General features: G+C 49.2%; 2 protein-coding genes across 3 annotated transcripts in view; both read left to right on the top strand.

The window, feature by feature from the left end:
* Window positions 1-9,415, top strand: part of LOC116958117 (arginine/serine-rich coiled-coil protein 2-like) — a 49,916-nt gene extending 40,501 nt beyond the window's left edge. Inside the window, exon 14 of the mRNA XM_076058024.1 lies at window positions 6,469-9,415. Within this exon, the coding sequence (XP_075914139.1) occupies window positions 6,469-6,472 (4 nt within the window). The 3' untranslated portion in view covers window positions 6,473-9,415. The remainder of the gene's footprint in view (window positions 1-6,468) is intronic.
* A 424-nt stretch (window positions 9,416-9,839) lies between these two features.
* LOC142907966 (two pore channel protein 1-like) lies at window positions 9,840-25,338 on the top strand. 2 transcript variants are annotated; one of them, XM_076058026.1, is made up of 4 exons: window positions 9,840-10,686; window positions 20,200-20,282; window positions 22,567-22,743; window positions 25,192-25,338. In XM_076058026.1, the coding sequence occupies exons 2-4, from the start codon at window positions 20,223-20,225 to the stop codon at window positions 25,321-25,323; spliced, it is 369 nt and encodes a 122-aa protein (XP_075914141.1). In that variant the 5' UTR covers window positions 9,840-10,686; window positions 20,200-20,222; the 3' UTR covers window positions 25,324-25,338. The 2 variants fall into 2 exon arrangements, with proteins under 2 accessions (XP_075914141.1, XP_075914140.1); XM_076058025.1 differs by having other exon boundaries at window positions 9,841-13,595.
* The last annotated feature ends 811 nt before the right edge of the window (window positions 25,339-26,149 follow it).

Genomic DNA, 26,149 nt, shown 5'->3' with positions numbered 1-26,149 from the left:
GCTCACACACACTCACACAAACACACTCACACACACTCACTCACACACTCACACATACACTCACACACTCACACACACACTCACACACAGCGTGGCACGGGACTTGGATTTCACTCACGCTCCTTCGAATAGTGAGGGGCTCACACACTCACTCACACACACTCACACACACACACACACTCATACACACTCACACACTCACTCACATACACACATACACACTCACACATACACACTCATACACACACTCACATACACACTCACACACAGCGTGGCACGGGACTTGGATTTCACTCACGCTCCTTCGAATAGTGAGCGGCTCGCTCACACTCACTCACACACATACACTCACACACTCACATACACACTCACACACTCACATACACACTCACACACACACTCACACACACTCACATACACACACTCACACACAGCGTGGCACGGGACTTGGATTTCACTCACGCTCCTTCGAATAGTGAGCGGCTCACTCACACACACTCATACACACATACACACTCACATACACACACACTCACACACTCACATACATACACACACACACACACTCACACACACACTCACACACTCACACACACTCACACACATACACACACTCACACACACACACTCACACACACACTCACACACACACTCACACATACACTCATACACACACTCACACACACTCACACACAGCGTGGCACGGGACTTGGATTTCACTCACGCTCCTTTGAATAGTGAGCGGCTCGCACACACTCATACACACACTCACTCATACACACTCACTCACACACTCACTCACACACTCACACACACTCACACACACTCACACACACTCACACACACACACTCACACACACTCACTCACACACTCACACACACTCACACACACACACTCACACACAGCGTGGCACGGGACTTGGATTTCACTCACGCTCCTTCGAATAGTGAGGGGCATGCTCACACATATACATACATACACTCACACACACACATACACACACTCACACACTCAAACATACACACTCACATACACACACTCACACATACACACACACATACACACATACACTCACACACACACACATTCACACACACACACACTCACACACACACTCTCACTCACACACACACTCTCACTCACACACTCACACACACACTCACACACACTCACATACACTCACACACACACTCACACACACACACATACACTCACACACACTCACACACACACATTCACACACACACTCACACATACACACTCACACACTCACACACACACATACACACTCACACACTCACATACACACTCACACACTCACACACATTCACACACACACTCACACACACACATACACACACTCACACACACTCACACACTCACACACAGCGTGGCACGGGACTTGGATTTCACTCACGCTCCTTCGAATAGTGAGCGGCTCAAACACACACTCTCACATACACACACACACACATACACTCATACACTCACACACTCACACACATACACACACTCACACACTCACACACACACTCACACACACACACTCACTCACACACTCACATACACACTCACACACACTCACACACAGCGTGGCACGGGACTTGGATTTCACTCACGCTCCTTCGAATAGTGAGCGGCTCGCTCACACACACTCATACACACTTACACACACACTCACACATACACACACTAACACACACATACACACACTCACACACACACACTCACACACACTCACACACAGCGTGGCACGGGACTTGGATTTCACTCACGCTCCTTCGAATAGTGAGCGGCTCGCTCACACACACTCATACACACTTACACACACACTCACACATACACACACTAACACACACATACACACACTCATACAGACACTCACACACACACTCACACACACTCACTCACACACACACTCAAACATACACACACTCATACACTCACACACACATACACACACTCACACACACACTCATACACACACTCACACACTCACACACACACATACACACTCACACACTCACACACACACTCACACACACTCAAACATACACACACTCACACACACACACCCTCACACACTCACTCACACACTCACTCACACACTCACACACACTCACATACACACTCACACATACACACATACACACACTCACACATACACTCATACACTCACATACACATACACACACTCACACACACTCACATACACACACTCACACACAGCGTGGCACGGGACTTGGATTTCACTCACGCTCCTTCGAATAGTGAGCGGCTCACTCACACACACTCATACACACATACACACTCACATACACACACACTCACACACTCACATACATACACACACACACACACTCATACACTCACACACACACTCACACACTCACACACACTCACACACATACACACACTCACACACACACACTCACACACACACTCACACATACACTCATACACACACTCATACACACTCACACACAGCGTGGCACGGGACTTGGATTTCACTCACGCTCCTTTGAATAGTGAGCGGCTCGCACACACTCACTCATACACACACTCACTCATACACACACTCACTCATACACACTCACTCACACACTCACACACACTCACACACACTCACACACACTCACACACTCACACACAGCGTGGCACGGGACTTGGATTTCACTCACGCTCCTTCGAATAGTGAGCGGCTCACTCACACTCATACATACACACATACACACATACACACGCACACACACTCACTCACACATTCACACACTCACACATACACACACTCACACACACACTCACTCACTCACACACTCACACACACACTCACACACTCACACACTCACACACACTCACACACAGCGTGGCACGGGACTTGGATTTCACTCACGCTCCTTCGAATAGTGAGGGGCATGCTCACACATATACATACATACACACTCACATACACACACTCACACATACACACACACATACACACATACACTCACACACACACACATTCACACACACACACACTCACACACACACTCTCACTCACACACTCACACACACACTCACACACACTCACATACACTCACACACACACTCACACACACACATACACTCACACACACTCACACACACACATTCACACACACACTCACACATACACACTCACACACTCACACACACACATACACACTCACACACTCACATACACACTCACACACTCACACACACACACACTCACACACACACACTCACATACAGCGTGGCACGGGACTTGGATTTCACTCACGCTCCTTCGAATAGTGAGGGGCTCACACACACTCATACATACACACACACTCACACACACTCACACACACTCACACACACTCACACACTCACACACACTCACACACACACATACACTCACACACACTCACATACACACATACACACACACTCACATACACTCATTCACACACACACTCACTCACACTCACACATACACACACTCACACACTCATACACACTCACACACACTCACATACACACTCACACACACACTCACACACACTCACACATTCACACACACACTCACACACAGCGTGGCACGGGACTCGGATTTCACTCACGCTCCTTCGAATAGTGAGCGGCTCGCTCGCACTCACTCATACACACTCACACACACTCACACACACTCACACACACTCACACACACACACACATACTCACACACACACACTCACACACACTCATACACTCACACACCACGTGGTGTGTGTGTGTACCACGTGGTGTGTGTGTACCACGTGGTGTGTGTACCACGTGGTGTGTGTGTGTGTACCACGTGGTGTGTGTACCACGTGGTGTGTGTGTGTGTGTACCACGTGGTGTGTGTGTGTGTGTGTACCACGTGGTGTGTGTGTACCACGTGGTGTGTGTGTAACACGTGGTGTGTGTGTAACACGTGGTGTGTGTGTAACACGTGGTGTGTGTGTAACACGTGGTGTGTGTGTAACACGTGGTGTGTGTGTGTAACACGTGGTGTGTGTGTGTGTGTGTACCACGTGGTGTGTGTGTGTGTGTGTACCACGTGGTGTGTGTGTGTGTACCACGTGGTGTGTGTGTGTGTACCACGTGGTGTGTGTGTGTATCACGTGGTGTGTGTGTGTGTATCACGTGGGTGTGTGTGTGTGTATCACGTGGGTGTGTGTGTGTATCACGTGGGTGTGTGTGTACCACGTGGTGTGTGTGTGTACCACGTGGTGTGTGTGTGTGTAACACGTGGTGTGTGTGTACCACGTGGTGTGTGTGTAACACGTGGTGTGTGTGTGTAACACGTGGTGTGTGTGTGTAACACGTGGGGTGTGTGTGTGTGTGTAACACGTGGTGTGTGTGTACCACGTGGTGTGTGTGTATCACGTGGTGTGTGTGTATCACGTGGTGTGTGTGTGTAACACGTGGTGTGTGTGTGTAACACGTGGTGTGTGTGTGTAACACGTGGTGTGTGTGTAACACGTGGTGTGTGTGTGTAACACGTGGTGTGTGTGTGTGTATCACGTGGTGTGTGTGTGTGTATCACGTGGTGTGTGTGTGTGTATCACGTGGTGTGTGTGTGTGTAACACGTGGTGTGTGTGTGTGTAACACGTGGTGTGTGTGTGTGTAACACGTGGTGTGTGTGTGTGTACCACGTGGTGTGTGTGTACCACGTGGTGTGTGTGTACCACGTGGTGTGTGTGTACCACGTGGTGTGTGTGTGTGTACCACGTGGTGTGTGTGTGTAACACGTGGTGTGTGTGTGTGTACCACGTGGTGTGTGTGTAACACGTGGTGTGTGTGTAACACGTGGTGTGTGTGTGTGTGTACCACGTGGTGTGTGTGTACCACGTGGTGTGTGTGTGTGTACCACGTGGTGTGTGTGTAACACGTGGTGTGTGTGTGTGTGTACCACGTGGTGTGTGTGTAACACGTGGTGTGTGTGTAACACGTGGTGTGTGTGTGTAACACGTGGTGTGTGTGTGTATCACGTGGTGTGTGTGTGTATCACGTGGTGTGTGTGTATCACGTGGTGTGTGTGTGTGTGTAACACGTGGTGTGTGTGTAACACGTGGTGTGTGTGTGTACCACGTGGTGTGTGTGTAACACGTGGTGTGTGTGTAACACGTGGTGTGTGTGTAACACGTGGTGTGTGTGTACCACGTGGTGTGTGTGTAACACGTGGTGTGTGTGTAACACGTGGTGTGTGTGTGTACCACGTGGTGTGTGTGTAACACGTGGTGTGTGTGTAACACGTGGTGTGTGTGTAACACGTGGTGTGTGTGTGTATCACGTGGTGTGTGTGTAACACGTGGTGTGTGTGTGTAACACGTGGTGTGTGTGTGTATCACGTGGTGTGTGTGTAACACGTGGTGTGTGTGTGTGTGTAACACGTGGTGTGTGTGTGTGTGTAACACGTGGTGTGTGTGTGTACCACGTGGTGTGTATGTGTAACACGTGGTGTGTGTGTGTAACACGTGGTGTGTGTGTGTGTGTAACACGTGGTGTGTGTGTGTAACACGTGGTGTGTGTGTGTACCACGTGGTGTGTGTGTGTACCACGTGGTGTGTGTGTGTATCACGTGGTGTGTGTGTGTATCACGTGGTGTGTGTGTAACACGTGGTGTGTGTGTATCACGTGGTGTGTGTGTGTATCACGTGGTGTGTGTGTGTGTGTGTAACACGTGGTGTGTGTGTGTACCACGTGGTGTGTGTGTACCACGTGGTGTGTGTGTATCACGTGGTGTGTGTGTTTGTGTAACACGTGGTGTGTGTGTGTGTGTAACACGTGGTGTGTGTGTAACACGTGGTGTGTGTGTGTGTAACACGTGGTGTGTGTGTGTGTAACACGTGGTGTGTGTGTGTGTAACACGTGGTGTGTGGGTGTGTGTATCACGTGGTGTGTGTGTGTAACACGTGGTGTGTGTGTGTGTAACACGTGGTGTGTGTGTGTAACACGTGGTGTGTGTGTGTATCACGTGGTGTGTGTGTGTATCACGTGGTGTGTGTGTATCACGTGGTGTGTGTGTATCACGTGGTGTGTGTGTGTGTGTACCACGTGGTGTGTGTGTAACACGTGGTGTGTGTGTGTGTGTACCACGTGGTGTGTGTGTAACACGTGGTGTGTGTGTAACACGTGGTGTGTGTGTAACACGTGGTGTGTGTGTGTAACACGTGGTGTGTGTGTGTATCACGTGGTGTGTGTGTGTAACACGTGGTGTGTGTGTGTGTGTAACACGTGGTGTGTGTGTAACACGTGGTGTGTGTGTGTACCACGTGGTGTGTGTGTAACACGTGGTGTGTGTGTAACACGTGGTGTGTGTGTAACACGTGGTGTGTGTGTGTATCACGTGGTGTGTGTGTATCACGTGGTGTGTGTGTGTATCACGTGGTGTGTGTGTGTATCACGTGGTGTGTGTGTAACACGTGGTGTGTGTGTCTCTCTGTGTCCACCACAGCTGAGAGCTCCAACGCTTGGAACGGACTCCACCACCTCCCTCGTCACAAATCAGCCCTGTGTCTCTCTGTCTCACTCTGTCTCACTCTCTCTGTCTCACTCTGTCTCACTCTGTGTCTCTCTGTCTCTGTCTCACTCTGTCTCACTCTCTCTGTCTCACTCTGTCTCACTCTGTCTCACTCTGTGTCTCTCTGTCTCACTCTGTCTCACTCTGTGTCTCTCTGTCTCACTCTGTCTCACTCTGTGTGTCTCTGTCTCACTCTGTCTCACTCTCTCTGTCTCACTCTGTGTGTCTCTGTCCCTCTCTGTCTCACTCTGTCTCACTCTGTGTCTCTCTGTCTCTGTCTCACTCTGTCTCACTCTGTGTGTCTCTGTCTCACTCTGTGTGTCTCTGTCTCACTCTGTCTCACTCTCTCTGTCTCACTCTGTGTGTCTCTGTCCCTCTCTGTCTCACTCTGTCTCACTCTGTGTCTCTCTGTCTCTGTCTCACTCTGTCTCACTCTGTGTGTCTCTGTCTCTCTCTGTCTCACTCTCTATCACTCTGTCTCACTCTGTGTGTCTCTGTCTCTCTCTGTCTCTCTGTCTCACTCTGTGTCTCTCTGTCTCTCTCTCTGTCTCATTCTGTTTCACTCTGTGTCTCTCACTGTCTCACTCTGTCTCTCTCTGTCTCTCTGTCTCTCTCTGTCTCACTGTATTTGTCTCATTCTGTCTCTCTCTGTCTCTCTCTGTGTCTCTCACTGTCTCACTCTGTCTCACTGTCTTTGTCTCATTCTGTCTCACTCTGTCTCACTCTGTCTCTCTCTGTCTCTCTCTGTCTCTCTCTGTCTCTCTCTGTCTCTCACTGTCTCACTCTGTCTCACTGTCTTTGTCTCATTCTGTCTCATTCTGTCTCACTCTGTCTCACTCTGTCTCACTCTGTCTCTCTCTGTCTCTCTCTGTCTCTCTCTGTCTCTCTCTGTCTCTCTCTGTCTCTCTCTGTCTCTCTGTCTCTCTCTGTCTCTCTCTGTCTCACTCTGTGTCTCTCTGTCTCATTCTGTCTCTCTCTGTCTCTCTCTGTCTCTCTCTGTCTCTCTTTGTCTCACTGTCTGTCTCATTCTGTCTCTGCCTCTCTCTGTCTTTGTCTCATTGTCTCACTCTGTCTCACTGTCTCACTGTCTCTGTCTCATTCTGTCTGTCTCTGTCTCACTGTCTCATTCTGTCTCACTCTGTCTCTCTGTCTCATTCTGTCTCTCTCTGTCTCACTGTCTCATTCTGTCTCTCTGTCTAACTCTGTCTCTCTGTCTCACGCCTCACTGTCTCACTGCCACTATGTCTCACTCCTCACTCTGTCTCACTGCCACTCTGTCTCACTCCTCACTCTGTCTCACTCTGTCTCACTCCTCACTTTGTCTCACTCCTCACTTTGTCTCACTCCTCACTCTGTCTCACTCTGTCTCACTCTGTCTCACTCTGTCTCACTGTCTCACTCCTCACTCTGTCTCACTCTGTCTCACTTTGTCTCACTCGGTCTCACTCCTCACTCTGTCTCACTCTGTCTCACTTTGTCTCACTCGGTCTCACTCCTCACTCTGTCTCACTCCGTCTCACTTTGTCTCACTCGGTCTCACTCCTCACTCGGTCTCACTCCTCACTCTGTCTCACTCCTCACTCTGTCTCACTCCTCTGTCTCACTCCTCTTGTCTTCAGGTGGGCGAGTGAATGAGTGGGTGGGTGAATGAGTGAGTGGGTGGGTGAATGAGTGAGTGGGTGGGTGAATGAGTGGGTGGTTGAATGAGTGGGTGGGTGGGTGAATGAGTGAGTGGGTGGGTGAATGAGTGAGTGGGTGGGTGAATGAGTGGGTGGTTGAATGAGTGGGTGGGTGGTTGAATGAGTGAGTGGGTGGGTGAATGAGTGAGTGGGTGGGTGAATGAGTGGGTGGGTGGGTGAATGAGTGGGTGGGTGGGTGAATGAGTGGGTGGGTGAATGAGTGGGTGGGTGAATGAGTGGGTGGGTGGGTGAATGAGTGGGTGGGTGAATGAGTGGGTGGGTGGGTGAATGAGTGGGTGGATGGGTGAATGAGTGGGTGGGTGGATGAATGGGTGGGTGAATGGGTGGGTGGGTGAATTGGTGGGTGGGTGAATAGGTGGGTGGGTGAGTGAATAGGTGGGTGGGTGAGTGAATGGGTGGGTGGATGAATGAGTGAATGGGTGGGTGGATGAATGAATGGGTGGGTGGATGAATGAGTGAATGGGTGGGTGGATGAATGAATGGGTGGGTGGATGAATGAATGGGTGGGTGGATGAATGAGTGGGTGGTTGAATGAGTGGGTGGGTGGGTGAATGAGTGGGTGGGTGGATGAATGGGTGGGTGGGTGGATGAATGGGTGGGTGAATTGGTGGGTGGGTGAGTGAATGGGTGGGTGGATGAATGAGTGAATGGGTGGGTGGATGAATGAATGGGTGGGTGGATGAATGATTGGGTGGTTGAATGAGTGAGTGGGTGGGTGAATTGGTGGGTGGGTGAATTGGTGGGTGGGTGAGTGAATGGGTGGGTGGATGAATGAGTGAATGGGTGGGTGGATGAATGAGTGAATGGGTGGATGAATGAATGGGTGGGTGGGTGGATGAATGAATGGGTGGGTGGGTGGATGAATGAGTGGGTGGTTGAATGAGTGGGTGGGTGGGTGAATGAGTGGGTGGGTGGGTGAATGAGTGGGTGGGTGGAAGAATGGGTGGGTGGGTGAATGAGTGGGTGGGTGGGTGAATGAGTGGGTGGGTGGGTGAATGGGTGGGTGGGTGGGTCAGTGATCGAATGAATGGGTGAGTAGTGAGGTGAGAAGTGAGGTGAGTAGTGGTGAGGTGGGTGGTGAGGGGGTGGTGAGCGGGTGGTGAGGGGGTGGTGAGTTGTTGCGTCATCCTCCTGTTGTCTTCATTACAAATAAACGCGCGGATTTCAACTCCACTACTCAACTCGCTCAGCAGCCTCCTGTCCTGTGGGTGAGTGGGTGGTTGGTTGAGTGAGTGGGTGGTTGGTTGAGTGGGTGGTTGGTTGAGTGAGTGGGTGGTTGGTTGAGTGGGTGGTTGGTTGAGTGGGTGGTTGGGTGAGTGGGTGGGTGGATGTTTGGGTGAGTGGGTGGATGAGTGAGTGGGTGGATAAGTGAGTGAGTGGTTGGGTGAGTGGATGGGTGAGTGAGTGGGTGGTTGGGTGAGTGAGTGCGTGAGTGGTTGGGTGAGTGGGTGGATGAGTGGGCGGGTGGATGAGTGAGTGGGTGGGTGGGTGAATGAGTGGGTGGGTGGATGAGTGAGTGGGTGGGTGGGTGGATGAATGAGTGGGTGGGTGGATGAATGAGTGGGTGGGTGGATGAATGAGTGGGTGGGTGGGTGGATGAGTGAGTGGGTGGGTGGGTGAATGAGTGGGTGGGTGGATGAGTGAGTGCGTGGGTGAATGAGTGGGTGGATGAGTGAGTGGGTGGGTGAGTGGGTGGTTGTGTGGGCGGGTGGATGAGCGAGGCTTAGCACACACACATGGTAGAGGAGACGTCACCACATCGATCTCCATCCAGCAGTGGGTAGACCCTGGCTGAGTTCTTCCAGACGAGGTGTTTCCGTTTTATTGCTACTCTACCGAAATCAGAAGATAGGCAACGTCAATAGGCGTAGTCCATCAATTCCGGTAGATATCTTCTGGAAGACGTGTCCCTGTTTTTGTGGTAGTCTGCGATCGGAAGAGTTGCCTCCGTCATTGGAGACCTCTATTGGTAGAGTCTTCCGAAATCGGATTAAAGTTTCTAGCCAATTTGATGCGTCTACCAATTCCGGTAGATATCTTCCAGAAGTCGTATCGCCGTTTTATTGCGACGACGCTCCCCCACTCCCATTCCATCTTCCTCTTCCGGAAGGGGTGGAGACTGCTTCGCCGTCATGGCGGAGCTGTGACGACTCCCGCCGGGCGATTTACCGCCCCCGGGTTTTCGCGGATTATTTTTTTCGTCGTCTCTCGCGATGGCTCACCGCCCCGAAACGTTTCAGAAATGCAACGAGTGTTGGGGAGCCGCTTTGTAAAAGTTTATTTCGTTTTAAATGTCCTCGCCGATGTTAAACTTCGCTGCGTTTAACGGGGAGAGGGGGGGCACTACTTTTTGTGTCGCTGCTGCTGTGCGTGCGGAGGGTTACAACAAATCTCGGGGAGGGGGAGGGCGGTGAGTCGGCCGGAGGGCGATTGTAATTCCTAACACGGATAGGTATGTGGATTCGTATTAATTGCATAACGTACCACGGATAGGTATGATGGATGATGTAATTGTATAACGTACCACGGATAGGTATGGTGGATGTAATTGTATAACGCACCACGGGTAGGTATGGTGGATGTAATTGTATAACGCACCACGGATAGGTATGGTGTATGTAATTGTATAACGTACCACGGATAGGCATAAGGGATATTGTATAACGTGCCACGGATAGGCATAATGGATATTGTATAACGTACCACGGATAGGTACGGTGGATATAATTGTATAATGTACCACGATAGGTATGGTAGATGCTGTAATTATATAACGTACCACGGATAGGCATAAGGGATGATGTAATTGTATAACGTACAACGGATAGTCATAAGGGAGGATGTAATTGTAAAACGTACCACGGATAGGAATAAGGGATATTGTATAACGTACCACGGATAGGTATGGTGGATGCAATTATATAACGTACCACTGATAGGTATGGTGGATGCTGTAATTATATAACGTACCACGGATAGGTATGGTGGATGATGTAATTGTATAACGTACCACTGATAGGTATGGTGGATGATGTAATTATATAACGCACCACGGATAGGTATGCGGGATGATGTAATTGTATAACGGAGCTTTGTCTGTGTGTGGTGTGTGTAGTACATAGACACTGCTGCTGCTACTCGCTACTAACAGCACTTGCCCCTACAGCCCTGCTAGAGGCTACCTGGGAGAGCTTTACCTGTGGCTGTGTTTATTAGTAATTTCCGTTGTAAAAATTTACGAAATAATAAAAAGAGAGTGGGAGAGCGATTTTAATTCGTGGCGGTACAAAGTGCGGAAAGAGGAGCGGAGTCAGAGAGACAGAGACACACAGAGAGACACAGAGACACACAGAGACACACAGAGAGACAGAGACACACAGAGAGACAGAGACACACAGAGAGACAGAGACACACAGAGAGACACAGAGAGACAGAGACACACAGAGAGACACAGAGAGACAGAGACACACTCAGACACACACAGAGGGACAGAGACACACTCAGACACACACACACAGACACAGAGAGACACAGAGAGACAGAGACACAGTCAGACACACACAGAGACACAGAGAGACACACAGAGACACAGAGAGACACACAGAGACCCACAGAGACACACATAGATCCACAGAGACACATAGAGACACACAGAGACATAGAGAGACACACAGAGACACACAGAGACACAAAGACACACAGAGATCCACAGAGACACACAGAGACACACAGAGATACAGAAAGACACACAGAGACATACAGAGAGATACAGAGAGACAGAGACACTCAGACACACAAACATAGAGAGACAGACACACTCAGAGACACAGAGAGACAGAGACACACACAGAGACACACAGAGACAGACACAGAGAGACAGAGACACAGTCAGACACACAGAGACACAGAGAGACACACAGACAGAGAGACACACAGAGACCCACAGAGACACACATAGATACACAGAGACACACAGAGACACACAGAGACACACAGACACACAGAGATCCACAGAGACACACAGAGACACACAGAGACACACAGAGATCCACAGAGACACACAGAGACACACAGAGACACAAACATAGAGAGACAGAGACACACAGAGACACAGAGAGACACAGAGAGACAGAGACACACACAGAGACAGAGAGACACACAGGCATAGAGAGACACAGAGACAGAGACACACACAGAGACACACAGAGAGACACAGAGACAGAGACACACACAGAGAGACAGAGACACTCACATAGAGACAGAGAGACAGAGACACACAGAGAGACACACAGACACACACACAGACACACAGAGACAGAGACACACGCAGACACACACACAGAGACACAGAGAGACAGAAAGAGACAGAGACACACAGACACACAGAGATCCACAGAGACACACAGAGACACACACAGACACACAGAGATCCACAGAGACACACAGAGACACACACAGACACATAGAGATCCACAGAGACACACAGAGACACAAACATAGAGAGACAGAGACACACAGAGACACAGAGAGACACAGAGAGACAGAGACACACACAGAGACAGAGAGACACACAGGCACACAGAGACAGACACAAAGAGACACAGAGAGGCAGAGACACACTCAGAGACACACACACAGACATAGAGAGACACAGAGACAGAGACACACACAGAGACACACAGAGAGACACAGAGACAGAGACACACACAGAGAGACAGAGACACTCACAGAGAGACACAGAGAGACATAGACACACAGAGAGACACACAGAGAGACACACAGACACACACACAGAGACAGAAAGAGACAGAGACACACGCAGACACACACAGAGACACAGAGAGACAGAAAGAGACAGAGACACTCACAGAGAGACACACAGTGGTAGTTGTGGTGGTAGTTGTGGTAGTTGTTGTGGTAGTTGTAGTTGTGGTGGTGGTTGTGGTGGTGGTAGTTGTGGTAGTTGTGGTGGTAGTTGTAGTTGTGGTGGTAGTTGTGGTGGTGGTTGTAGTTGTGGTGGTAGTTGTGGTGGTAGTTGTGGTGGTAGTAGTTGTGGTGGTAGTTGTAGTTGTGGTAGTTGTTGTGGTAGTTGTGGTGGTAGTTGTGGTGGTAGTTGTAGTTGTGGTGGTAGTTGTAGTTGTGGTAGTTGTGGTAGTTGTAGTTGTGGTAGTTGTTGTGGTAGTTGTAGTTGTGGTGGTAGTTGTAGTTGTGGTAGTTGTAGTTGTGGTGGTGGTTGTGGTGGTGGTGGTAGTTGTGGTGGTAGTTGTAGTTGTGGTAGTTGTGGTAGTTGTAGTTGTGGCGTATCGCGAGGGAGCGCCATGGTTGAGTTTGACCGCCCAGCAACTCCCTCCACTATCCACGGTACCAGCTGAGCACGTGGTGATGGTGGTGGTGATGGTGGTGGTGGTGGTGATGGTGGTGATGGTGGTGGTGGTGATGGTGGTGATGGTGGTGGTGGTGATGGTGGTGATGGTGATGATGGTGGTGATGGTGGTGGTGATGGTGGTGGTGATGGTGATGGTGGTGGTGGTGATGGTGGTGGTGGTGGTGATGGTGGTGGTGGTGATGGTGGTGGTGGTGATGGTGGTGGTGGTGATGGTGATGGTGGTGGTGATGGTGGTGGTGGTGGTGATGGTGGTGATGGTGGTGGTGGTGATGGTGGTGGTGGTGGTGATGGTGGTGGTGATGGTGGTGGTGATGGTGGTGGTGGTGGTGATGATGGTGGTGATGGTGGTGGTGGTGATGGTGGTGGTGATGGTGGTGGTGATGGTGGTGGTGATGATGATGGTGGTGGTGGTGGTGGTGATGGTGGTGGTGGTGGTGATGGTGGTGATGGTGGTGGTGGTAATAGTGGTGATGGTGGTGGTGGTGATGGTGATGGTGGTGATGGTGGTGGTGATGGTGGTGGTGGTGATGGTGGTGGTGATGGTGGTGGTGGTGATGGTGGTGATGGTGGTGGTGATGGTGGTGGTGGTGATGGTGGTGATGGTGATGGTGGTAATGGTGGTGATGGTGATGGTGGTGGTGATGGTGGTGGTGATGATGGTGGGGATGGTGATGGTGATGATGGTGGTGATGGTGGTGGTGGTGATGGTGGTGATGGTGGTGGTGATGGTGGTGATGGTGGTGGTGATGGTGGTGGTGATGGTGATGGTGGTGATGGTGGTGATGGTGGTGGTGGTAATAGTGGTGATGGTGTTGGTGGTGATGGTGATGGTGGTGATGGTGGTGGTGATGGTGATGGTGGTGGTGGTAATGGTGGTGATGGTGGTGGTGATGGTGGTGGTGATGGTGGTGATGGTGGTGGTGGTGATGGTGGTGATGGTGATGGTGGTGGTAGTAATGGTGGTGATGGTGGTGGTGATGGTGGTGGTGATGATGGTGGGGATGGTGATGGTGATGATGGTGGTGATGGTGGTGGTGGTGATGGTGGTGGTGGTGATGGTGGTGATGGTGGTGGTGATGGTGGTGATGGTGGTGGTGATGGTGGTGGTAATGGTGGTGGTAATGGTGGTGGTGATGATGGTGGTGATGGTGGTGGTGATGGTGGTGGTGGTGGTGATGATGATGATGATGGTGGTGATGATGGTGGTGATGGTGGTGATGGTGGTGGTGGTGGTGATGATGGTGGTGGTGGTGGTGATGGTGGTGATGGTGATGGTGGTGATGGTGGTGATGGTGGTGATGATGGTGGTGATGGTGGTGGTGATGGATGGTGATGGTGGTGATGGTGGTGATGATGGTAGTGTTGGTGGTGATGGTGATGGTGGTGGTGATGGTGGTGGTAATGGTGGTGGTAATGGTGGTGGTGATGATGGTGGTGGTGATGATGGTGGTGATGGTGGTGGTGATGGTGGTGGTGATGATGATGGTGGTGATGATGGTGGTGATGGTGGTGATGGTGGTGGTGATGGTGGTGGTGGTGATGATGGTGGTGGTGGTGATGGTGATGGTGGTGATGGTGATGGTGGTGATGGTGGTGGTGATGGTGGTGATGGTGGTGGTGATGGATGGTGATGGTGGTGATGGTGGTGATGATGGTAGTGTTGGTGGTGATGGTGGTGGTGGTGATGATGCTGGTGATGGTGGTGGTGGTGATGGTGATGGTGGTGTTGGTGATGGTGGTGTTGGTGGTGGTGGTGATGGTGGTGGTGATGGTGGTGATGGTGATGGTGGTAGTGATGGTGGTGATGGTGGTGATGATGGTAGTGATGGTGGTGATGGTGGTGATGATGGTAGTGGTGATAGTGGTGATGGTGGTAGCGATGGTGGTGATGGTGGTGATGGTGGTGATGGTGGTAGTGATGGTGGTGATGGTGGTGGGGGTGATGGTGGTGGTGATAATGGTAGTGATGGTGGTGATGATGATGGTAGTGATGGTGGTGGTGATGTTGATGATGTTGTTGATGGTGATGATGTTGATCATGATGATGATGTTGATGATGACGATGTTGATGATGATGTTGATGTTGTTGATGATGATGTTGATGATGTTGATGATGTTGACTCACACATCATACACTGACTCACTCGCACATCATACACTGACTCACTCACACATCATGCACTGACTCACTCACACCATGCACTGACTCACTCACACATCATACACTGACTCACTCACACATCATACACTGACTCACTCATACATTATACACTGACTCACTCACACATCATACACTGACTCACTCACACATCATACACTGACTCACTCACACATCATACACTGACTCACTCACACATCATACACTGACTCACTCACACCATGCACTGACTCACTCACACATCATGCACTGACTCACTCACACATCATGCACTGACTCACTCACACATCATACACTGACTCACTCACACATCATACACTGACTCACTCGCACATCATACACTGACTCACTCACACATCATACACTGACTCACTCACACATCATACACTGGCTCACTGACACATCATACACTGACTCACTCACACCATACACTGACTCACTCACACATCATACACTGACTCACTCACACATCATGCACTGACTCACTCACACATCATGCACTGACTCACTCACACATCATACACTGACTCACTCACACATCATACACTGGCTCACTGACACATCATACACTGACTCACTCACACCATACACTGACTCACTCACACATCATACACTGACTCACTCGCACATCATACACTGACTCACACATCATACACTGACTCACTCATCATGCGCTTACTCACACATCATACACTGACTCACACATCATACACTGACTCACTCACACATCATACACTGACTCACTCACACAACCACTGACCCATTCACTCATCATACACAGGTTCACTCATCATGCCCTTACTCGCTCACACATCATACACTCGCACACACATCATACACTGACTCACTCATCATACACCGACTCGCACATCATACATTGACTCACTCACACATCATACACTGACTCACTCATTATACACTGACTCACTCACACATCATACACTGACTCGCTCACACATCATACACCGACTCGCACATCACACACTGACTCGCACATCATACACTCGCACAACCACTGACCCATTCACTCACACCATACACTGACTCACTCACACATCATACACTGACTCACTCACACATCATACACTGACTCACTCACACCATACACTGACTCACTCACACATCATACACTCGCACAACCACTGACCCATTCACTCATCATACACAGGTTCACTCATCATGCGCTTACTCACTCACACATCATACACTCACTCACACATCATACACTGACTCACACATCATACACTCACTCATCATACACTCACTCATCATACACTCACTCACACATCATACACTCACTCACACATCATACACTCACTCACTCATCATACACTCACTCACACATCATACACTCACTCACACATCATACACTCACTCACTCATCATACACTCACTCACTCATAATACACTCACTCACACATCATACACTCACTCACACTGCCGCTGACTCGCTCACACATCATACACTCACTCACACATCATACACTCACTCACTCATCATTCACTGACTCACTCATCATACACTGACTCGCACATCATACGCTGACTCGCACATCATACACTGACTCACTCACACATCATACACTCACTAACGCTGCTACTGACTCACTCACACATCATACACTCACTCACACATCATACACTGACTCACACATCATACACTCACTCATCATACACTCACTCATCATACACTCAATCACACATCATACACTCACTCACACATCATACACTCACTCACTCATCATACACTCACTCACTCACTCATCATACACTCACTCACTCATCATACACTCACTCACTCATCATACACTCACTCACACATAATACACTCACTCACACATCATACACTCACTCACTCATCATACACTCACTCACTCATCATACACTCACTCACTCATCATACACTCACTCACACATCATACACTCACTCACACATCATACACTCACTCACACATCATACACTCACTCACTCATCATACACTCACTCACTCATCATACACTCACTCACTCATCATACACTCACTCACTCATCATACACTCACTCACTCATCATACACTCACTCACACATCATACACTCACTAACGCTGCTGCTGACTCGCTCACACATCATACACTCACTCACACATCATACACTCACTCATCATTCACTGACTCACTCATCATACACTCACTCACACATCATACACTCACTCACTCATCATTCACTCACTCACTCATCATACACTCACTCACCCATCATACACTCACTCACCCATCATACACTCACTCACACATAATACACTCACTCACACATCATACACTCACTCACTCATCATACACTCACTCACACATCATACACTCACTCACTCATCATACACTCACTCACTCATCATACACTCACTCACACATCATACACTCACTAACGCTGCTGCTGACTCGCTCACACATCATACACTCACTCACACATCATACACTCACTCACACTGCCGCTGACTCGCTCACACATCATACACTGACTCACTCACACATCATACACTGACTCGCTCACACATCATACACTGACTTACACATCATACACTCACTCACTCATCATTCACTCACTCACTCATCATACACTCACTCACTCATCATACACTCACTCACACATAATACACTCACTCACACATCATACACTCACTCACTCATCATACACTCACTCACTCATCATACACTCACTCACTCATCATACACTCACTCACACATCATACACTCACTCACACATCATACACTCACTCACACATCATACACTCACTCACTCATCATACACTCACTCACTCATCATACACTCACTCACTCATCATACACTCACTCACTCATCATACACTCACTCACTCATCATACACTCACTAACGCTGCTGCTGACTCGCTCACACATCATACACTCACTCACACATCATACACTCACTCACTCATCATTCACTGACTCACTCATCATACACTCACTCACACATCATACACTCACTCACACTGCCGCTGACTCGCTCACACATCATACACTGACTCACTCACACATCATACACTGACTCGCTCACACATCATACACTCACTCACACTGCCGCTGACTCGCTCACACATCATACACTGACTCACTCACACATCATACACTGACTCGCTCACACATCATACACCGACTCGCACATCACACACTCACTCGCACATCACACACTGACTCACACATCATACACTGACTCACTAACGCTGCCGCTGACTCACTCACTCATCATACACTGACTCACTCACACATCATACACTGACTCACTCACACATCATACACTGACTCGCTCACACATCATACACTGACTCACTCACACATCATACACTGACTCACTCACACATCATACACTGACTCACTCACACGTCATACACTGACTCACTCACACATCATACACTGACTCACTCACACATCATACACTGACTCACTCACACGTCATACACTGACTCACTCACACATCATACACTGACTCACTCACACATCATACACTCACTCACTCTGCTGCTGCTGACTCGCTCACACATCATACACTGACTCACTCACACATCATACACTGACTCACTCACACATCATGCACTCACTCACGCTGCTGCTGACTCACTCACACATCATACACTGGGAGTGTTGTGTTGCCAGCTATGGCTGCAGGTTTTGTCGTCCGTGTTATATATATGTCGTTTATTGTTACATTTAAAATCACAGTTCCTATGATTGCTGTTGTTACATTGTTTTCTTAGCTTTATTTTGGTGATTCGAAAACATATGGTTAATCCAAATTGTCTTATGGTTGTTGTTGTTGCTGGCTTGCACCACATTGTGAGCGTTTTAATATTTTTTTTTTGCGTGGAATATTTGCTGGTTTATTCCAGAATGTTTCTGTAAACGCGCTGTCGCTTTAAGATGTTTCTCTGTGTTCAAGTTTTGTTTGTTGCGGTCGCACCCGACTTAAGAGCCGCGTGGCTCACAGGGCTACAGCTAATACATGAAACTTGAAAACTTGAAACTTGATGATGATGTTGATGATGATAATGATGTTGATAATGATGATGATGTTGATAATGATGACGATTTTGATTGAAAGCTTTCGTGACTGCAGTAATTAATATTCTTAGTTTTTTCGGTAAAGTCACGTTGAAGGGAAACAACAAAATAATAAAATATATATTATATATCTAAATAATAAAATATATTTCATTATTTTGTTGTTTCCCTTCGACGTGACTTTACCGAAAAAACTAAGAAAAATGATGACGATGTTGATGATGATGTTGATGATGATGATGTTGATTATGATAACGATGTTGATGATGATGATGTTGATGATTGATGATGATGTTGATGATGTTGATGATGATGATGTTGATGATGTTGATGATGATGATGTTGATGATGATGATGTTACTCCGGCAGCTGGCACGCTACCCATCTCGTCCATGAACCAAGAGGAGGACACCTGGGAGATCAATCATATGGAGGCAGCCGTCTATCTACAGGTGATGGTGGTGATGGTGATGGTGGTGATGGTGGTGGTGGTGATGATGGTGATGGTGGTGATGATGGTGGTGGTGATGATGGTGGTGGTGGTGATGGTGGTGATGGTGGTGGTGGTGGTGGTGATGGTGGTGATGATGGTGGTGGTGATGGTGGTGGTGGTGGTGATGGTGGTGATGGTGGTGGTGGTGATGGTGGTGATGGTGGTGATGGTGATGGTGGTGGTGATGGTAGTGATGGTGGTGGTGATGGTGGTGATGGTGATGGTGGTGATGGTGATGGTGGTGATGGTGGTGGTGATGGTGGTGGTGATGATGGTGGTGATGATGGTGGTAGTGACGATGGTGATGGTGGTTGTGATGGTGGTGATGGTGGTTGTGATGGTGATGGTGAGGGTAGTGGTGATGGTGGCGGTGATGGTGGAGGTGGAGGGTTGATGATGGTGAGTTGGTGAGACGGTGAGATGGTAAGTTGGTGAGTTGGTGAGATGGTGAGATGGTGAGTAGGTGAGATGGTGAGTTGGTGAGTTGATGAGATGGTGAGTTGGTGAGATGGTGAGATGGTGAGATGGTAAGTTGGTGAGTTGGTGAGATGGTGAAATGGTGAAATGGTGAGTAGGTGAGATGGTGAGTTGGTGAGATGGTGAGATGGTGAGATGGTGAGTTGGTAAGTTGGTGAGATGGTGAGATGATGAGTTGGTGAGATGGTGAGTTGGTGAGATGGTGAGTTGATGAGATGGTGAGATGGTGAGATGGTAAGATGGTGAGTTGGTGAGATGGTGAGTTGGTGAGTTGGTGAGGTGGTGAGATGGTGAGATGATGAGATGGTGAGTTGGTGAGATGGTGAGATGGTGAGTTGATGAGATGGTGAGTTGGTGAGATGGTGAGATGGTGAGATGGTGAGTTGATGAGATGGTGAGATGGTGAGTTGGTGAGGTGGTGAGATGGTGAGTTGGTGAGATGGTGAGTTGGTGAGTTGGTGAGTTGGTGAGATGGTGAGTTGGTGAGATGGTGAGTTGGTGAGATGGTGAGTTGGTGAGTTTGTGAGATGGTGAGTTGGTGAGATGGTGAGTTGGTGAGTTGGTGAGATGGTGAGTTGGTGAGATGGTGAGTTGATGAGATGGTGAGATGGTGAGTTGGTGAGTTGGTGAGATGGTGAGATGGTGAGTTGGTGAGGTGGTGAGATGGTGAGTTGGTGAGATATTGAGATGGTGAGTTGGTGAGATGGTGAGTTGGTGAGATGGTGAGTTGGTGAGTTGGTGAGATGGTGAGATGGTGAGTTGGTGAGATAGTGAGTTGGTGAGTTGGGGAGTTGGTGAGATGGTGAGTTGGTGAGTTGGTGAGATGGTGAGTTGGTGAGTTGGTGAGATGGTGAGATGGTGAGTTGGTGAGATGGTGAGTTGGTGCGTTGGTGAGATGGTGAGATGGTGAGTTGGTGAGATGGTGAGTTGGTGAGTTGGTGAGATGGTGAGATGGTGAGATGGTGAGATGGTGAGTTGGTGAGTTGGTGAGATGGTGAGTTTACGATGGCCGTGGTGGTGATGTTGGTGGTGGTGGTGGTGTTGTTGGTGGTGGTGATGTTGGTGGTGGTGTTGTTGGTGATGTTGGTGTTGGTGATGTTGTTGGTGGTGATGTTGGTGATGTTGGTGGTGATGTTGTTGGTGGTGGTGATGTTGGTGATGTTGGTGATGATGTTGGTGGTGATGTTGGTGATGTTGGTGGTGATGTTGGTGGTGATGTTGGTGATGTTGGTGGTGGTGATGATGTTGGTGATGTTGGTGGTGATGTTGTTGGTGATGTTGGTGTTGTTGGTGGTGGTGATGACGTTGTTGGTGGTGGTGATGTTGGTGATGTTGGTGATGTTGTTGGTGGTGATGTTGGTGATGTTGTTGGTGGTGATGTTGGTGGTGATGATGTTGGTGATGATGTTGGTGATGTTGGTGGTGATGTTGGTGATGTTGGTGGTGATGTTGGTGTTTGTGATGTTGGTGATGTTGTTGGTGGTGGTGATGTTGTTGGTGTTGGTGATGTTGGTGATGTTGTTGGTGGTGATGATGTTGTTGTTGATGTTGTTGTTGGTGAGTGCAGGAGGGTGAGATGGTGATGTTGTTGGTGATGTTGGTGATGTTGTTGTTGGTGATGTTGTTGTTGGTGATGATGTTGGTGGTGATGTTGTTGGTGGTGGAGTTGGTGGTGGAGTTGGTGGTGGTGATGATGTTGGTGATGTTGGTGGTGATGTTGGTGTTGGTGATGTTGTTGTTGTTGATGTTGTTGTTGGTGAGTGCAGGAGGGTGAGAGTGACGAGACTCTGGATGCTCACCCCACCACGTGGCTGGCCCTGCGTGCCTTCCGCGCCGCTCACCACTGCGCTCACCACTTGCTGGAGCTCCTAGCGGCGTTGCTGCTCCTGTGCCTGGCGCTGTGCGAGTCTCCAGCCCTGTCCTCCATGGAGATTCCCGTCCTGGTGACCACAACAACAACAACCACCACAACAACTACCACAACTACCACCACAACCACCACAACCACCACAACAACTACCACAACAACCACAACAACTTCCACAACTACCACAACAACAACAACCACCACAACAAGCACAACAAGTACCACAACAACCACCACAACAACCACCACAACAACTACCACAACAACCACAACAACTTCCACAACTACCACAACTACCACAACCACAACAACTACCACCACTACCACAACAACTTCCACAACTACCACAACTACCACAACCACAACAACTACCACCACTACCACAACAACTTCCACAACTACCACAACTACCACAACAACTACAACCACAACAACTACCACCACCACAACAACCACAACAACTTCCACAACTACCACAACCACCACAACAACTTCTACAACAACTACCACAACAACCACAACAACTTCCACAACTACCACAACTACCACAACAACTTCCACAACAACTACCACAACAACCACCACAATAACTACAACCACAACAACCACAGCAACCACCACAACAACCACAACAACCACCACAACCACAACAACCACGACAACTACCACAACAACTACTACCACCACAACCACGACAACCACCCCCAACTACCACCACCACAACTACCACAACAACTTCCCACACTACCACAACTACCACAACACTTCCACAACAACTCCACAACAACAACAACTACCACAACAACTACCACAACAACTACAACAACCACAACAACCACCACAACAACTACAACAACTACCACAACTACCACAACAACTACAACCACAACTACCACAACCACAACAACAACACCACTACACCACTACCACACCACAACAACCACCACAACAACCACAACAACCACCACAACCACAACAACCACAACAACAACACCACAACAACAACTACAACCACAACTACCTCCACCACCACAACAACCACAACAACAACTTCCACAACTACCACAACTACCACAACCACAACAACTACCACCACTACCACCACAACAACCACCACAACAACCACAACAACCACCACAACCACAACAACCACCACAACTACCACAACAACTACAACCACAACTACCACCACCACAACAACCACAACAACAACTTCCACAACTACCACAACTACCACAACCACAACAACTACCACTACTACCAAAACAACTACCACAACTACCACCACAACTACTACCACCACAACAACCACCACAACAACCACCACAACAACCACCACAACTACCACAACTACCACAACAACTACAACCACAACAACTACCACCACCACAACAACCACTACCACCACTACCACAACTACAACAACAACAACCACAACAACTTCCACAACCACAACAACCACAACAACTACCACAACAACTACCACCACAACTACCACAACAACTACAACCACAACAACTACCACCACCACAAGAACCACAACCACAACAACTTCCACCACTACCAAAACAACTACCACAACTACCACAACAACTACAACCACCACAACTACTACCACAACAACCACCACAACAACCACCACAACTACCACAACTACCACAACAACTACAACCACCACAACAACCACCACAACAACCACCACAACAACCACCACAACTACCACAACTACCACAACAACTACTACCACCACAACAACCACCACAACTACCACAACTACCACAACAACTACAACCACAACAACTACCACCACCACAACAACCACTACCACCACTACCACAACAACTACCACAACTACAACCACAACCACAACTACCACCACAACCACAACAACTACAACCACAACTACCACCACAACCACAACAACTACCACTACAACTACCACCACAACCACAACAACCACAACAACCACTACCACCACAACCACAACAACTACCACCACAACAACTACCACCACAACCACAACAATTACAATCACAACCACCACTACCACTACCACCACAACCACAACTACTACCACCACAACCACAACAACCACCACAACCACTACCACCACAACTACCAATACCACAACAACAACCACCACAACCACCACAACAACAACCACCACAACAACAACTACCACCACAACCACAACTAACACTACTACCACCACCACAACTACCACCACCACTACCACTACAACAACCACAACAACCACCACAACTACCACCACTACTAAAACCACAACAACCACCACAACCACCACCACTACCACAACCACCACCACTACCACAACTAACACCACCACCACAACTACCACCACCACAACCACTACCACAACTACCACCACCACAACCACCACCACCACCACAACCACCACCACAACAACCACGAACACTACCACCACAACCACCACCACAACCACCACAACTACCACAAAAACCACAACAACCACCATCACCCCATCACCTCCCTGTACCCACAGGACGCGGCTCTGCTGGAGTGTCTGAGTCTCTTCACCATCTCGCTGTGCCTCCTCCTGAAGCTGATGTCCACCTCCACCTCCTCCAGATCGTTACTCACCACTCACCACTCACTCGTGGTGAGTGAGTGGTGAGTGAGTGAGTGGTGAGTGGTGAGTGGTGAGTGGTGAGTGAGTGGTGAGTGAGTCTCTTCACCATCTCGCTGTGCCTCCTCCTGAAGCTGATGTCCACCTCCACCTCCTCCAGATCGTTACTCACCACTCACCACTCCCTCGTGGTGAGTGGTGAGTGAGTGGTGAGTGGTGAGTGAGTGGTGAGTGAGTGGTGAGTGAGTCTCTTCACCATCTCGCTGTGCCTCCTCCTGAAGCTGTTGTCCACCTCCACCTCCTCCAGATCGTTACTCACCACTCACCACTCACTCGTGGTGAGTGGTGAGTGAGTGGGTGGTGAGTGAGTGAGTGGTGAGTGAGTGAGTGGTGAGTGAGTGGTGAGTGAGTCTCTTCACCATCTCGCTGTGCCTCCTCCTGAAGCTGATGTCCACCTCCACCTCCTCCAGATCGTTACTCACCACTCACCACTCACTCGTGGTGAGTGGTGAGTGAGTGGTGAGTGGTGAGTGAGTGGTGAGTGAGTGGTGAGTGAGTCTCTTCACCATCTCGCTGTGCCTCCTCCTGAAGCTGATGTCCACCTCCACCTCCTCCAGATCGTTACTCACCACTCACCACTCACTCGTGGTGAGTGGTGAGTGAGTGGTGAGTGAGTGAGTGGTGAGTGAGTGGTGAGTGGTGAGTGAGTGGTGAGTGAGTGAGTGGTGAGTGAGTGGTGAGTGAGTGGTGAGTGAGTGGTGAGTGAGTGGTGAGTGAGTGGTGAGTGAGTGGGTGGTGAGTGAGTGAGTGGTGAGTGAGTGGTGAGTGAGTGGTGAGTGAGTGGTGAGTGAGTGGTGAGTGAGTGAGTGAGTGG

The sequence above is a fragment of the Petromyzon marinus genome (genome assembly GCF_048934315.1).
Source record: "Petromyzon marinus isolate PM22_M1 ecotype Great Lakes invasive population chromosome 67 unlocalized genomic scaffold, UKy_Petmar_22M1.pri1.0 chr67_unloc.4, whole genome shotgun sequence".
Taxonomy (NCBI): domain Eukaryota; kingdom Metazoa; phylum Chordata; class Hyperoartia; order Petromyzontiformes; family Petromyzontidae; genus Petromyzon; species Petromyzon marinus.
The sequence above is the reverse complement of the archived record's forward strand: the minus strand, read 5'-3'. Positions and strand labels throughout refer to the sequence as shown.

Bases quoted from the DNA above. Each gene is read 5' to 3' on its own strand.
- LOC142907966 (XM_076058025.1), top strand. From the start codon at position 13,553: ATGGTTGAGTTTGACCGCCCAGCAACTCCCTCCACTATCCACG. The intron at 20,283-22,566 runs GTGATGGTGGTG...TGGTGAGTGCAG, and splicing joins AGGCAGCCGTCTATCTACAG to GAGGGTGAGAGTGACGAGAC. The intron at 22,744-25,191 runs GTGACCACAACA...CTGTACCCACAG, and splicing joins CCATGGAGATTCCCGTCCTG to GACGCGGCTCTGCTGGAGTG.